At 39.4% G+C, this 11,969-nt stretch overlaps 1 protein-coding gene across 5 annotated transcripts; it reads right to left on the bottom strand.

The window, feature by feature from the left end:
- Positions 1 to 504: 504 nt before the first annotated feature.
- On the bottom strand, positions 505 to 4,035 carry LOC119302471. 5 transcript variants are annotated; one of them, XR_005147611.1, is made up of 3 exons: positions 3,613 to 4,035; positions 3,135 to 3,157; positions 505 to 1,956 (listed from the first exon to the last, which is right to left on the bottom strand). XR_005147611.1 is itself a non-coding variant. In XM_037579509.1 (3 exons), exons 1-3 carry the CDS (start codon positions 3,675 to 3,677, stop codon positions 1,078 to 1,080), a joined length of 384 nt encoding a protein of 127 aa, XP_037435406.1. In that variant the 5' UTR covers positions 3,678 to 4,035; the 3' UTR covers positions 505 to 1,077. The 5 variants fall into 5 exon arrangements, 1 of the variants encoding a protein (XP_037435406.1); XM_037579509.1 differs by lacking the exon at positions 3,135 to 3,157 and having other exon boundaries at positions 505 to 1,126; positions 1,687 to 1,956; XR_005147609.1 differs by having other exon boundaries at positions 3,135 to 4,035.
- Positions 4,036 to 11,969: the final 7,934 nt, after the last annotated feature.

Here is an 11,969-nt window from a genome sequence, read left to right as displayed (position 1 = left end):
GCAAAACAATAATAAACAAATGCCCACGCAATGCAACGGGAGAAAACATGAATGAAGAAGACTCACGACACTCTATTTTAAAAATAGTAACTGGTTCAAAGTATCGATCAAATACTAACGGGCTATTCCTATAGAAAGAATTAATAGTTTCAAAGTTATAACTCACTTATGTGATGCTTAGATGGATTATGAACTTCAAACTCATCCCATCTCTCCTTTCTACGTACAGGTATGTGCTTCGCTGAAGAGAAAGGGCAAGTAATGACTGGGCGCTGAAGAGAAAGGGCAAGTAATGATTGGGCGTCGCAATAAGCGCTAAAGTTTCTCTCTTGCATCATGTCTCTCCCTTGACCACTATGCGCTTCATCAATCCGTCCGCTTCGCAAACTAATGCTTAAGTTGTAAATCAAATTGGAAGATCAAATGCAAGCACCATGGAAGGGAAGCGAATCAGACGACACAAGAGCTAGCTAGCTTTTGTTTTTACACTAAAAACCATTGTAATTAGGCCAATGTACCCTGAGCTTTTTCTCAATGTAACCTCATAAACAGTGTAACTATTATTCGATACCAATAAAGGAAACCACCATCACCTCCTCTAAAAGAAGCAGCAGACTGCCCACGAATTTCCATAATTTTGCATCTTCCACTTAAACTATCTACCCTGATCCTTCATCAAGCAACACATTCCTCGATACCACTTCCTGAAAGCTAGAACAATGCCACGGGCATAGGTAATACATCACTATTACTTCGTGAAAGTTTCTGCTGAACTATCCTTACTGTATGTTTTTTGAAAAATAGAAATCTCCTCGCTGTACCAGAAAAGCACACCTACAATGGCAGAACTGCATCAACTATGAAATATACCACTTCGATTCTACAGAAAACAGGAACACCAAGAAAGAGGTATAGAAAAAAAATATCAATTATTATTATTCAGTAACAAACCAAAGGGCTGCCAAATCTCTTGAGGCATACTTGAAGCCACCATCTCCTTTAACCCCTATCAAAGGGATTTGATGACCTATGAAAATTACACGAGAACCTCACTTTCTTAGACCAAACCTTGCTTATTCAATAGGTCTGGAACTCATGGAATGTGAGGATCATAACAGCTCTCCCCCTGAAAGGTGAGTAATTAGATATGTTTCTCATTTGAAAACATAAAAGAATAAGCAGGGAAGAGACAGTCATCCTATATATAAAAAGATGCACACCAATAAATAACTGAAGCTATTTTGTAAAATTTTGGCAGCAAATGTAGGAAATTGATATTTGGCACTTCATATGACAATGAGAAAATAAACCAGGATGAGTCACCTAAAATAATTTGACCGTATCATCATCATTAGTGTTCAAATGAGAGAGAAAATAGAAAGCCATTAAGCAAACATTCCTTGTCAGCTTTATAAAGCACAATAGTTCATTTTGCATACAGAAACATGTCAACATTCTAGAAACAGATGTGTTCGTTCCAAACTTCCAATTGACATAAAAAATTCAAGTTGCAGCTGCATTCTGTTGCTCAGGAAATCTTTAGAATTATAAGTCAAATTCCAGTAGAAAGTATGACTACCGCATCTTAAAAATGCACATCTAATAGCTTGTAAACCTGGTCAAATTGATGCCTGCCAATTTCACATATTTTTTCCAAGCAATACAATATATTTTTTTCTCGTATACCTGCAGTGTATATGTTGTTCAGAAAAGAATGAGTGAAGACCGTGATCTTCCCAGTTTCTGCATGTAAGAGGAGCAATGGACCTAATTGAACTACAGCTTGTTGACTGAACATGAGGCAGGTTGTGGGTGACGTTCGCGCCTGCGCTCTCCCAGGTGAGGCTGTGAGGAGGCAACAACGGCAGTGCGCCTGTCGAATGGCGGCCATGGAGCTCCAAATTGGAGGAGAGGGCGGTCTCTGTTCTTGCTCCGTCAGTTGGCAGCCATGGAGCCCTAGTTTAAAGGACGAACGGAGGTTGGATTCTGCCATACTCATCGAGGAACATAAATGCATGTTCCAATAGGGGTAAACAATCTATGTTGGACTGGATTATAAGTATTTCGGTTGCACCAAACTCGGGAACTATATAGCTGTCAATATTTTTGATGTGAGCAAACCATGGACAGATATAAACTGAAAACTAATACAGTTAATTTTATACAAGTACGCTTTGAAAAAAATGCCCACGCAAAGAGGGTCCAAAGTGGATGATGAGAGGCAAACTAATTTTCCCTATTTGAAGTATGGTCATGGAAGCAACCTGCATTGGAAGGTGTGCCATGGTCCAGCAAGTATGACCCTTATGAAAATTGGTAACTGAACAATGCAAGGAATATATGAACAGTGCATATAGAAATCGGAATGATATATAAAGGAAAAATTACCACTTACTCAATAGGTCTAGTGAGATACGATGTAGCACTTTGGCAGTCAAATTATCTTGCAAAATGCAAATACAGTAAATAAATTATTGGATTTGCCACCTGAATAGCAAATTCAGGATAGACTTTTATGTCGACAAAAACATATCGGTCCGGTAGGTAATATGCAGTGAAGACTCCACGTTGCAATCGTATCACACAACTGCTACATTGCCATTATGAAAGGACAAAGCAGAGTAGAGCTAGCAGAAAACTGGAAGTCTGAATACTAAAACTATCTATTAGCCTCTCCACCACGGCTGGTTGCTCCATCATATGAGCATCAACAACACAACCACTACATTAACCGAATTTGTCAGTTTCAGTCTTGCAAGAACACGACACATAATCAGTGGTCCGATGATTTGAGGCATTCCCTTCACCAGACAAAATGTGCGTGTGTCTACAGAGGAACGACAGTGGCAGCACACTAACATCATCTATAATGCGGGTCACCTGTGTAGACGCTCAAAATACAAAAAATACATACCGTAAAATTAAAAACCATCTAATCGTCCTCTCTGTCACTGCTTTTTTAAGTAAAACTCTGTGACCGCTTGATGCTAAGTATGGGTGCTAATTACAGATTGAATACACCGTCAGTATTTTACGTTGTGCAAACTTGATGCAGCTTTTGTCACCGATGCCACATATTGACTGTGAAACTATCATCCAGCACTGAAGATGGTCAAAGAGGAAGAGTTGCTCACCACGGTAACCTCAACCCACTGGCCTGCTCAAAGATAGTATCAGGGTCAAAAAATTCATCGACTTGCTGTGGTCTGTATGCATCGACCAAATAATATCCTCATGCTAAGTACATTGACTCCTCATTGACATTATTGGTATACATCGACTTGATGTGGTCTGTATGTGAAAAATGATATTCTTAAATTCCAATGTTGTCAGGACACAAGACTTTAAACGTTGGTCGCCTGTGTAGACGCTTAGAGATTAAGAAAATAGATACGATGCCAAAATTAAAATTCATCTAAATGCCCTCTCTATCAATGCTTGATGCTAAGTAGGGTGTTAATTACAGATTGCAAACACCTTCAGTATTCTACCTCCTGCGGAGGAAAATATCCAAGCGCTTGATGCATCCAGACCGATCGATTCGGAAACAAATTCCAGCACCTTTTGCTAGCATCCAGCGTTCAAGATGGTCTAAGAGGAAGAGATGCTCACCTCGGCAACCTCGACGACGCCGGCCTGATCGAAGAGTTGCGCGAGGTGCTCGCTGCTGACGTCATAACGAAGTACACCTTGGCCTCCTCCGACGGCTCCACGTACTCCTAGACCTCCTCCACACCACCACGACCTCCTCCTTCACCTCAACCGTCAGCTTCTCCTCGGCGATGAAATCCAGGGCCTCGTCCTCGGCTGCAAAGGGAGGGGATCTGGGTCTGGGGATCTGCCTTCCAGTTGGGATGTGGGGCCCTTTGGCACCGCGGTCGTCGTATGGAGGAAGACCTGCAGCTGGAGCAGGGGCGGATGTGTTGGGCTCACCGCGGCGAAAGAAGATGTGCGGGGATAGAGATCGAGCAAGACAGAGGAGGAGGAGGAACAGGGGTTCGGTCGGAAGAAGAGGAACAGACCGGATCGCCAGTGCGCAGCAGGACAAGGCCCGATACAACGCACGAATCGTTTTTCACTTATTAATTGATTGCCGCTTTTTAGTACCACCTCGCGTATACGTTTTAAATTCAAATTAAAAATGTAAGTTCGCATGAAAAAGACGTATTGTGACGGTGAACCCGACAAAATCAATCTATGTTTTATTATTACTAGCAAAAGAGTTCATGCGTTGCAACGGGAGAAAAAAATGTCACACACTCTTATAGTCTATAAATGGTGGTTTAGAGTTTGAGAATATGTAGTTGCAGCAGAAACAAAGTTGTTCTTAGATTTCTTCATGACGTACGTGAAATGGGGTGTTGTTATGGGTAAAGGAAAACGATAAAAATAAACATTATACATTTGCACACTACGGAGACATACATGCATCGTGGGCGGTTAAGCGTAACCAACTTAGGGCATGTTGAACATCATTCTAGCTCTTGGCTTCGCTCCACGACCTCAAGCTTATCCTCGCACCACCGCGCCAAGCTCGTCCTTGTTTCCCTCTAACGTGAAACATCGCTATGAAATTCTTCATGCATCCTCTATCATGTTTATTTTTTATGTGCAAATATTTTTGTTGCAACTCTTGAAAAAAATCCACATGCATATTAATTAAAGGCGTGAAGATTAAAAAAACATAAACAACATTTTTTTGTGTCAAATTATCGGCATATACATCGGATTTTCTTGCCATTCTTTTATAGCGTACCAACATCGCATCTTTAGGCCTCTCTTTTAATTCACACCCCATCTTTAGGCCTCTTTTTTATTTCTTGCCATACATGTCCTTATTTATTTACACATCCCATATTTGTCGGATCTCCACACGTCCTCTCTTTTATTTTTCTTTTATAGCGCAACACATTCCTTCTTTTATTCGGGCAACACAATCAACCATTATTCCCGCATTAATTGGATCTCCTTGCATGTCCCCTCTTTATTCCTATTATAGCGCAACGCAATCCATCCTTATTCAGGCATCTCTTTTATTTCTTGCCAAGCTTGTTCCTTGTGTACTTGCGGACATATATAAATTGGTGTAATTTCATGTAAAGCAGCGATGTGGTACTATTGATTAATATGAGCGAATACTACCTGTTCATAGAACTGAATCATAAGCGAGCTGGTTCCTTACTTGCCTGCGAAAACTGGAGGCGCGGGTTCGATACTCTCACACCACATTACGAGCGATGCATCATCAATGGGCCGGCCCTCGTGCGAGATGTACGCTTTTTCCATACAGACGGACGAAAATCTAACGACGGACCGTTGATCAGTTCGGTTTTTACCAAGAATTAATACTACCTCGCGTATATGTTTTAAATTCAAACTGAAAGCGTAAATTCACCGGAAAAAGCGTATTACGATGGTAAACCCACGGAGTTAATCCGTGCTTTATTATTAGAGAAGACTAGCAAAAGGGCCCTCCCACACCACATTACTTTTTGGCTGATTTGAGCGATGCATCATCAATGGGCCGGCCCACGTGCGAGATGTACACTTTTTCCATACAGACGGACGAAAATCTAACGACGGACCGTTGATCAGTTCGGTTTTTACCACGAATTAATACCACCTCGCGTATATGTTTTAAATTCAACTGAAAGCGTAAATTCACGGGAAGAAGCGTATTACGACGGTGAACCCACGGAGTTAATCCGTGCTTTATTATTAGAGAAGACTAGCAAAAGGGCCCGTGCGTTGCAACGGCAAAAAAACTATAATCTTCAATGGCCATGACCACATTTTGCTGCATCACCAAGATACATTATCACTCTCAGTTTTATGAAATGATGAACATTTTTTCTAAACTCGTGAACATTTTTCAAATTTTTAGACAATTTTACAAATTTTTGTACTTTTTCTAAAATAAAGAACATTTTTTGAATTCTTGAAGATTTTATGCTATTTGCAAAATAATAATAATTTGTGAACATGTTTTAAAACAATTTTCTTTAATCGACGAACATTTCTATAATCGAAGAACATTTTTAGGAAATTTGTGAAATATTTTTTGAAATTCATGGATATTTTTTTGATTTAACAAACATTTTTTGAAATTCATGATCATTTTTGAATCAGTGAACATTTTATGAATGAATAAATTGTTTTTGAAGTCATGAACGTTTTTTGTTCAATTTCATTAACATTTTCTAATACACGAACTTTTTAAGCAAACATTTTTTTACCAAATCACAAACATTTTTTAATCTACAAACAATTTATGATTTATTAAAAGATTATCGCTAAATTCTCGTTTTCTAAAATTTCCAGATTTTTTTTGCTGTCCCAAATTATTAAAAGTAGAAAAATTGAAAACAATAAAATAAAATAAATAAATGAAAACAAACTTTAAAAAACAGGCCGCCTGGACATGGGCGGCCCATACAGGCGTGCGGCGTCTTCTTCCAGCACACAGAGCGCAGTATACGTGGTCCTTACTGCATGGGCCGGCATAGGCAGGGGATTCCCTTGTGTAAAACCTTCTTTTATCACTTATGCTCCATCTGTTTCTAAATATAAGTCTTTTTGGAGATTGCAATATAGACTACGTACAAAGTAAAATAATTTAATCTACACTTTAAAATACATATATATACATCCGTATGTAGTTTGTGGTGGAATCTCTAAAAAGACTTATTATATTTAGGAACGGGGGAGTAGGTTGTATTGGTGGGTAATATTTTGTAACTTTTGGGGCAATTTCCGTGAGATATCGCCAGACATGTTAGGAGGGCACCGTAGTCGAACGTTACGCGGGCGAACGTGGTAGAGGCCAAGTGGCCCAAGACAGACGATTGGTAGAATAGCCTAGCTCAATATGAGGAAACACCATGGACATACGAAATGGGAGGACCAATAATATTATACCTCCATTTATATATTAAAAATAATATATATGCCTGTGTGTTAGAACGGTAGAAAGAATTGACATAAATTTAGTGAGGATTGTATGTTCAAACATCATGTTCAATGTGCTACAAATTTGGCGCAAATTCAGTAAAGATTATAAGAGCAAGGAAAACATAACGGAAGAAAAAAAATGACATGAATTTAGTGAGGATTAAAAAATGCCACATCATTTTTACTCATAAGCATGGCAACCTACCATTGATTCCCCTGCACCTCCTGTTAATTAGTTTTTCTTTCTCTTTCTTTTCTTATATCATGATGCCCACATAATTACCGTCCATTTCCTTCCTCTCTCTTTCTCCTTCCTTCTTTATTTCTCATGCAATTATTTTTTTTCCTTTTTTGCTAGGCCTACTAATTACTCCTGTGATTAATATGGCGCCCAGATAATTACCATCAATTTTCTTCCTTCTTTGTCATGCAATTATTTCTTTTTCTTTTTTGCTAGGCCTGCTAATTACTCCTGCGATTAATATGGCGCCCAGATAATTACCATCAATTTTCTTCCTTCTTTATTTCTTATTCAATACATATTACCTTTCTTGCCGGCTCTACATAATTACCATCTTCCTTCTTTATTTCTCATGCAAAGAATGTCTATTTCCTTTCTTTATTTCTTTGCTTAATTTCCAAAGCAGCTTCTCGATGCCTGACAACCTAAAAAACGTATATAAACTGGTAAAAATTAATGTTAAATAGCAAGGTGGGACTATTTGATAAGTAAAAAAAATATGAAAAAAACTTCCAGCCTGGTCCCTTGTCCGCCCAGTGGGTCGTAGCACTCGCACATGCCCATCAAGACCGTGCCCATTTATCTCGACCCGAGTACGCCTGTCTCTATTCTTAAGATTCCAGACGCCCTAATTAGCAAGCTTAGGAGCCTAGCCTAAGTTGTCTGCTGCGCTGCAATCAACATGGGAGACCAGGGATCAAATCCCAATGCTGCCACCATTTTTTCCTCTAATTTCTTTTAATTCAAACACACACACATACAGCCAGATATAGAAAACGACGGTGAAACAGCCTACGACGGACATAATTCAGCATGCAGGCCCAGCCGAGGCCCAGTTTAGCGAATCAGCCGAGGCCCAGTATGGGAAAACAAAAACCAGACGCATCTAAACAGATATAACGAAAATTTAGTACCACCTCGAATATGTTTTAAATTCAAACTGAAAGCGTAAAATCACGGGAAGAAGCGTATTGTGACGGTGAACCCACGGAGTCAATCCGTGCTTTATTATTAGGGATAGATGGAGAGATTAGGGTCTGTGCGGGAGTTGTTTCCTTCGGAATTAGAAAGATGATTTGTATTTGGCTATGTCTATTTGAACTGAACTACATTTTAGTTGTTGTTTTCTTGTTGTGTGAACCTGATGTGTATTTATTATGTTATGAAGGACATTTTAGATGCTACTTCAACTAATAGTGTGCAATGTTTCCTATTTCCTATGCATACTATTCAAAACAGTCAAGTTCTGGCCAACTTTAAAAAAATGCTCAAGCGCGCTTAAGCGCTCATTGCTCTATGTTGTGGCCTTCCGCTTTTTTGAACATTATCCTTCATTAGTAGGTATTGAAATACTCCTAGATTGGTGATTGTTCCTTATACTGGGGTGAAATTGTTATGCTGGTGTTGTGTAAAGATTTATGCCCTCATGATGTTTACATGTGTTTGTTGATTGGTTTTTACAAGCAAGAGCTGCTAGGAACCTATGGGTTTGAGGAATTAGTCCGTCTATCTCAAAGAAGGAGGTCGAGGAAGATTTTCAAAAGTTTGGAAAGATTCAAGGTGTTGCATTCTCCCATGATCAAACTTTTGCATACATCGACTTTGAGAAGCTGGAAGTTGCCATTTTTGATCATAGAGCCTTTAATGGGACAGATTTAGGGGGCAACGAATTGTGTGTTGATTTATGGAGGTCTAGAGGAAGAGCGGTATGCATCTATTATTGTTGACTGGGTCTGTGAAGTGTTTCTAGGCTGCAGTTTTTCAAGGGATGTTGCCTTAATATTTAGTCATTGGTACTGATTTTGATAGGAATAGTCGGAAGCAGGCAACTTCAATAGTAGAGGATCATTGCCACCAGGTGAAATGGGAGTTGGACATGCAAAGGTACTACTATTTACTTCTCTTGGTTCTTGTTGTTGTATTGTCCTCTTTTATCTGCGGGTTACTTGCTGTCATTTCATGTTCTATTTGTCAGGGTTCTGCTAGAGTATGAATGAGAGAGGCAAAAAATCCTACCAATGTTCTCTGGGTGGATTTACCCAATACACATAAAGGTAACGAGGAGGCACTAAGGCAAGCTATGGTAGCACATGGTGTGGTTACAAACATCAAAGTTTTTCCAAAAAGGCGGTATGCTTTTGTGGAGTTTGCAACAATTGAAGGAGCTTCTAATGCTAAGAACCTTCTTGATGGGCGTCTTTCAATAATACAAAGATTCATGTTCTTTCCTCCAGCAGTGGGCTTGATAACCTAACAACGCTTGTTGGGATCCCTAGATCAAAGATGTACAATGATAGTCCACATGCGGCACATGATTATTTTAGTGCTTTTCACAGTAGTGAAGGCACATCACAAGGGTATGATCCTCGACGTGGAAGAGCAAGATACTTGGACTATGGTGCAATGCCAATCACTGTTGGTATCCTACCAGCACCTGAAGCTGGCTCATCTTTCTTGTCTGGACATTCTGCTCATAGTGCGCTTGATTCGAGAGAAGCCAAAAGGGTGAGGCTGGATGCTGGCATCGACCCTTACCATGTAAGGGCAGGCATTGAGGGTCTTCATCCAGGTCGGGCAGCTTATTTTTAACCTTGATATTTAGCGAATCGTTTTCTACCACTTATGGATTGTTTTTCCCGGACCTACAACAAATTATTTCCGGGATTGGGGAACAAGGGTCAGGTTGGGCCACTCTTTTTTTCATCAGATCTTTAGCGAATCGTTTTCTTGCACTTATGGATGCCAGTGGTGGGTAATTGTTTGCAACTTCAGGGGCAAAGTCAAGTTGAACGGGCAGAAGCACGAGTCCATTTATCAGTGTTCAAGTAAGTGTTGTGGTAGTGAAGTATATTGTGGTCATTTGTGTTGTGGTAGAGATACTTTCTTTTATTAGGGTCGGGACGGACGGGCAGAAGCACGAACCACATATACATAAACTTATGATTATTTGCATTGTGGTAGAGACACTTTCTTTTATTAGGGTCATTTACATTATTTCTATTTGTGGTAGTTAAGTATATTATGCCAATGAGATATTGTATGCATCCCTTCTTTTGAGACATTTTTAAGAGAGAAAGTTATTACTAACCAACTCCTTGAAATAAATTAGAAGGTGTATATGAAGGCCATGTTTTTGCGATTATTTTTCTCAAGGTGGCATAATCAGATGGCCCACCCACACGCAGAGCCATCCCTGCCCCACTCACAACATATATGGGATGCATACAATATCTAGTAACTATGGTAGGATCTGATTTAAGTTTGAATGATGTACTAATAATGAATGATGTACTAATACAGAATAATCCTTGGTTAGTCATAGTTTTTTATTTCTTGAGTGAAATTGCTCCATTCATGTGCTAAAGTTCTTTAATGAGTTGTGCACAAGTGACGCAATTTGCAGTTATTCAGGTTGTGATTTGATATAAATATGAAGTGTATTTTATATTTGATCCATTTCACTTTAATTTAGACCATTCATAGCTATCTCATTGTTTTGTTGCTAGGACTACTTGTATGAGGATTTTATTCATTTATTTCATTATAGAAATAGTATGCCTTCCTATGGCATTTGTTCTTTGATTGGATTCTACATGATAGATCTATTAGGAACCTATGTGTTTGGGGAATTAGTTCATCTATTTCAAAGCAGGAGGCAGATGAAGAGTTTCATAGGATTGGAAAGATTGAAGGTGTTCAATTCTCCATTTATCAAACTTTTTCATACATTGACTCTGAGTAGCTGGAACATGCCATTTCTACATATAAAGACGTGAATGGGACATATTTTATATTCCTCTTTGGCGTATAGTTTGGAGGGATACAGGTCAAATCCATATGGGTTAATGAAACATGATTGATAAAACATTAACATCAAAAATTAACATCGACTTGTATGATAAAACATTAACATAAACAATAATGTGCCTGCTTGTATGATGTAACCACACTTACATAGACTTATGGCTATTTGTGTTTCTATAGAGACACTCTCTTTCATTAGGGTCATTTACTTTATTCTATTTTTGGTAGTGAAGTGTATTATGCCAATGAGATATTGTATGCATTCCTTATTTTTTTAGGAATATTTAAGTCGGAAAGTAATTACTAACTAACTCCATGAAATAAATTAAAAGGTGTCTATGAAGTTCATATTTTTGTGAGTATTTTTCCCAAGCGAAGGATAATCGGGTTCGAGCCGACTATGCTCGCCCATCTAACCCCACCCCACCCCTCCCGGTAATACGTACGAGTGCGGCCCCATAGGGAACATGTGGACAAGAATATGTCACGGGGAGAGGATATGGTTGCAAGAGGTTGCGGTTGGCAGGCCCCATAGTCATGTCTCCCGAGAAATAAGATAACGACTAACTACGTATGTTTCTATTTCTTTGTGTTTATTTTGCTAGATAGATTGAGGCGATGCAATCATGGATTATGAATGAGCTATTTGCCCTTGGTTATTAAGACATAATGAAAACTTTGAACTATGTGTTGGGTAAACTTGCTTTTTGAGAAGTTCATACTTGAGAATTCGTGGTGATGGGATAGTTTTTTTAGTGTTATGGTGATGGGAATAGGTGTGTGGATGATGTTGGAGCGGGGATAGAAATGCCACCCACGGACTCAGCACAGCCTCGCCCGCAGTATATAAAGTCCGGCGCGTGGGCAAGTTTCCTCACCTTGTTCTATTCCCCGAGACAAATAGCCTAGATCCCCACATACTAACCCTAGCTCCCGCTGATCTCTCCCTACCCTGACCCCTCTGCTACGGATG

Source organism: Triticum dicoccoides, chromosome 5A, assembly GCF_002162155.2.
Source record: "Triticum dicoccoides isolate Atlit2015 ecotype Zavitan chromosome 5A, WEW_v2.0, whole genome shotgun sequence".
NCBI classification, from domain to species: Eukaryota; Viridiplantae; Streptophyta; class Magnoliopsida; order Poales; family Poaceae; genus Triticum; species Triticum dicoccoides.
The sequence above is the reverse complement of the archived record's forward strand: the minus strand, read 5'-3'. Positions and strand labels throughout refer to the sequence as shown.

Coding starts and splice junctions, on each gene's coding strand:
- LOC119302471 (XM_037579509.1), bottom strand. CDS start 3,677: ATGACGTCAGCAGCGAGCACCTCGCGCAACTCTTCGATCAGGCCGGCG. Junction 1,957..3,612: donor GCGTCGTCGAGGTTGCCGAG/GTGAGCATCTCT, acceptor CCTTTAAACTAG/GGCTCCATGGCTGCCAACTG. Junction 1,127..1,686: donor GAACAACATATACACTGCAG/GTATACGAGAAA, acceptor CTCACCTTTCAG/GGGGAGAGCTGTTATGATCC.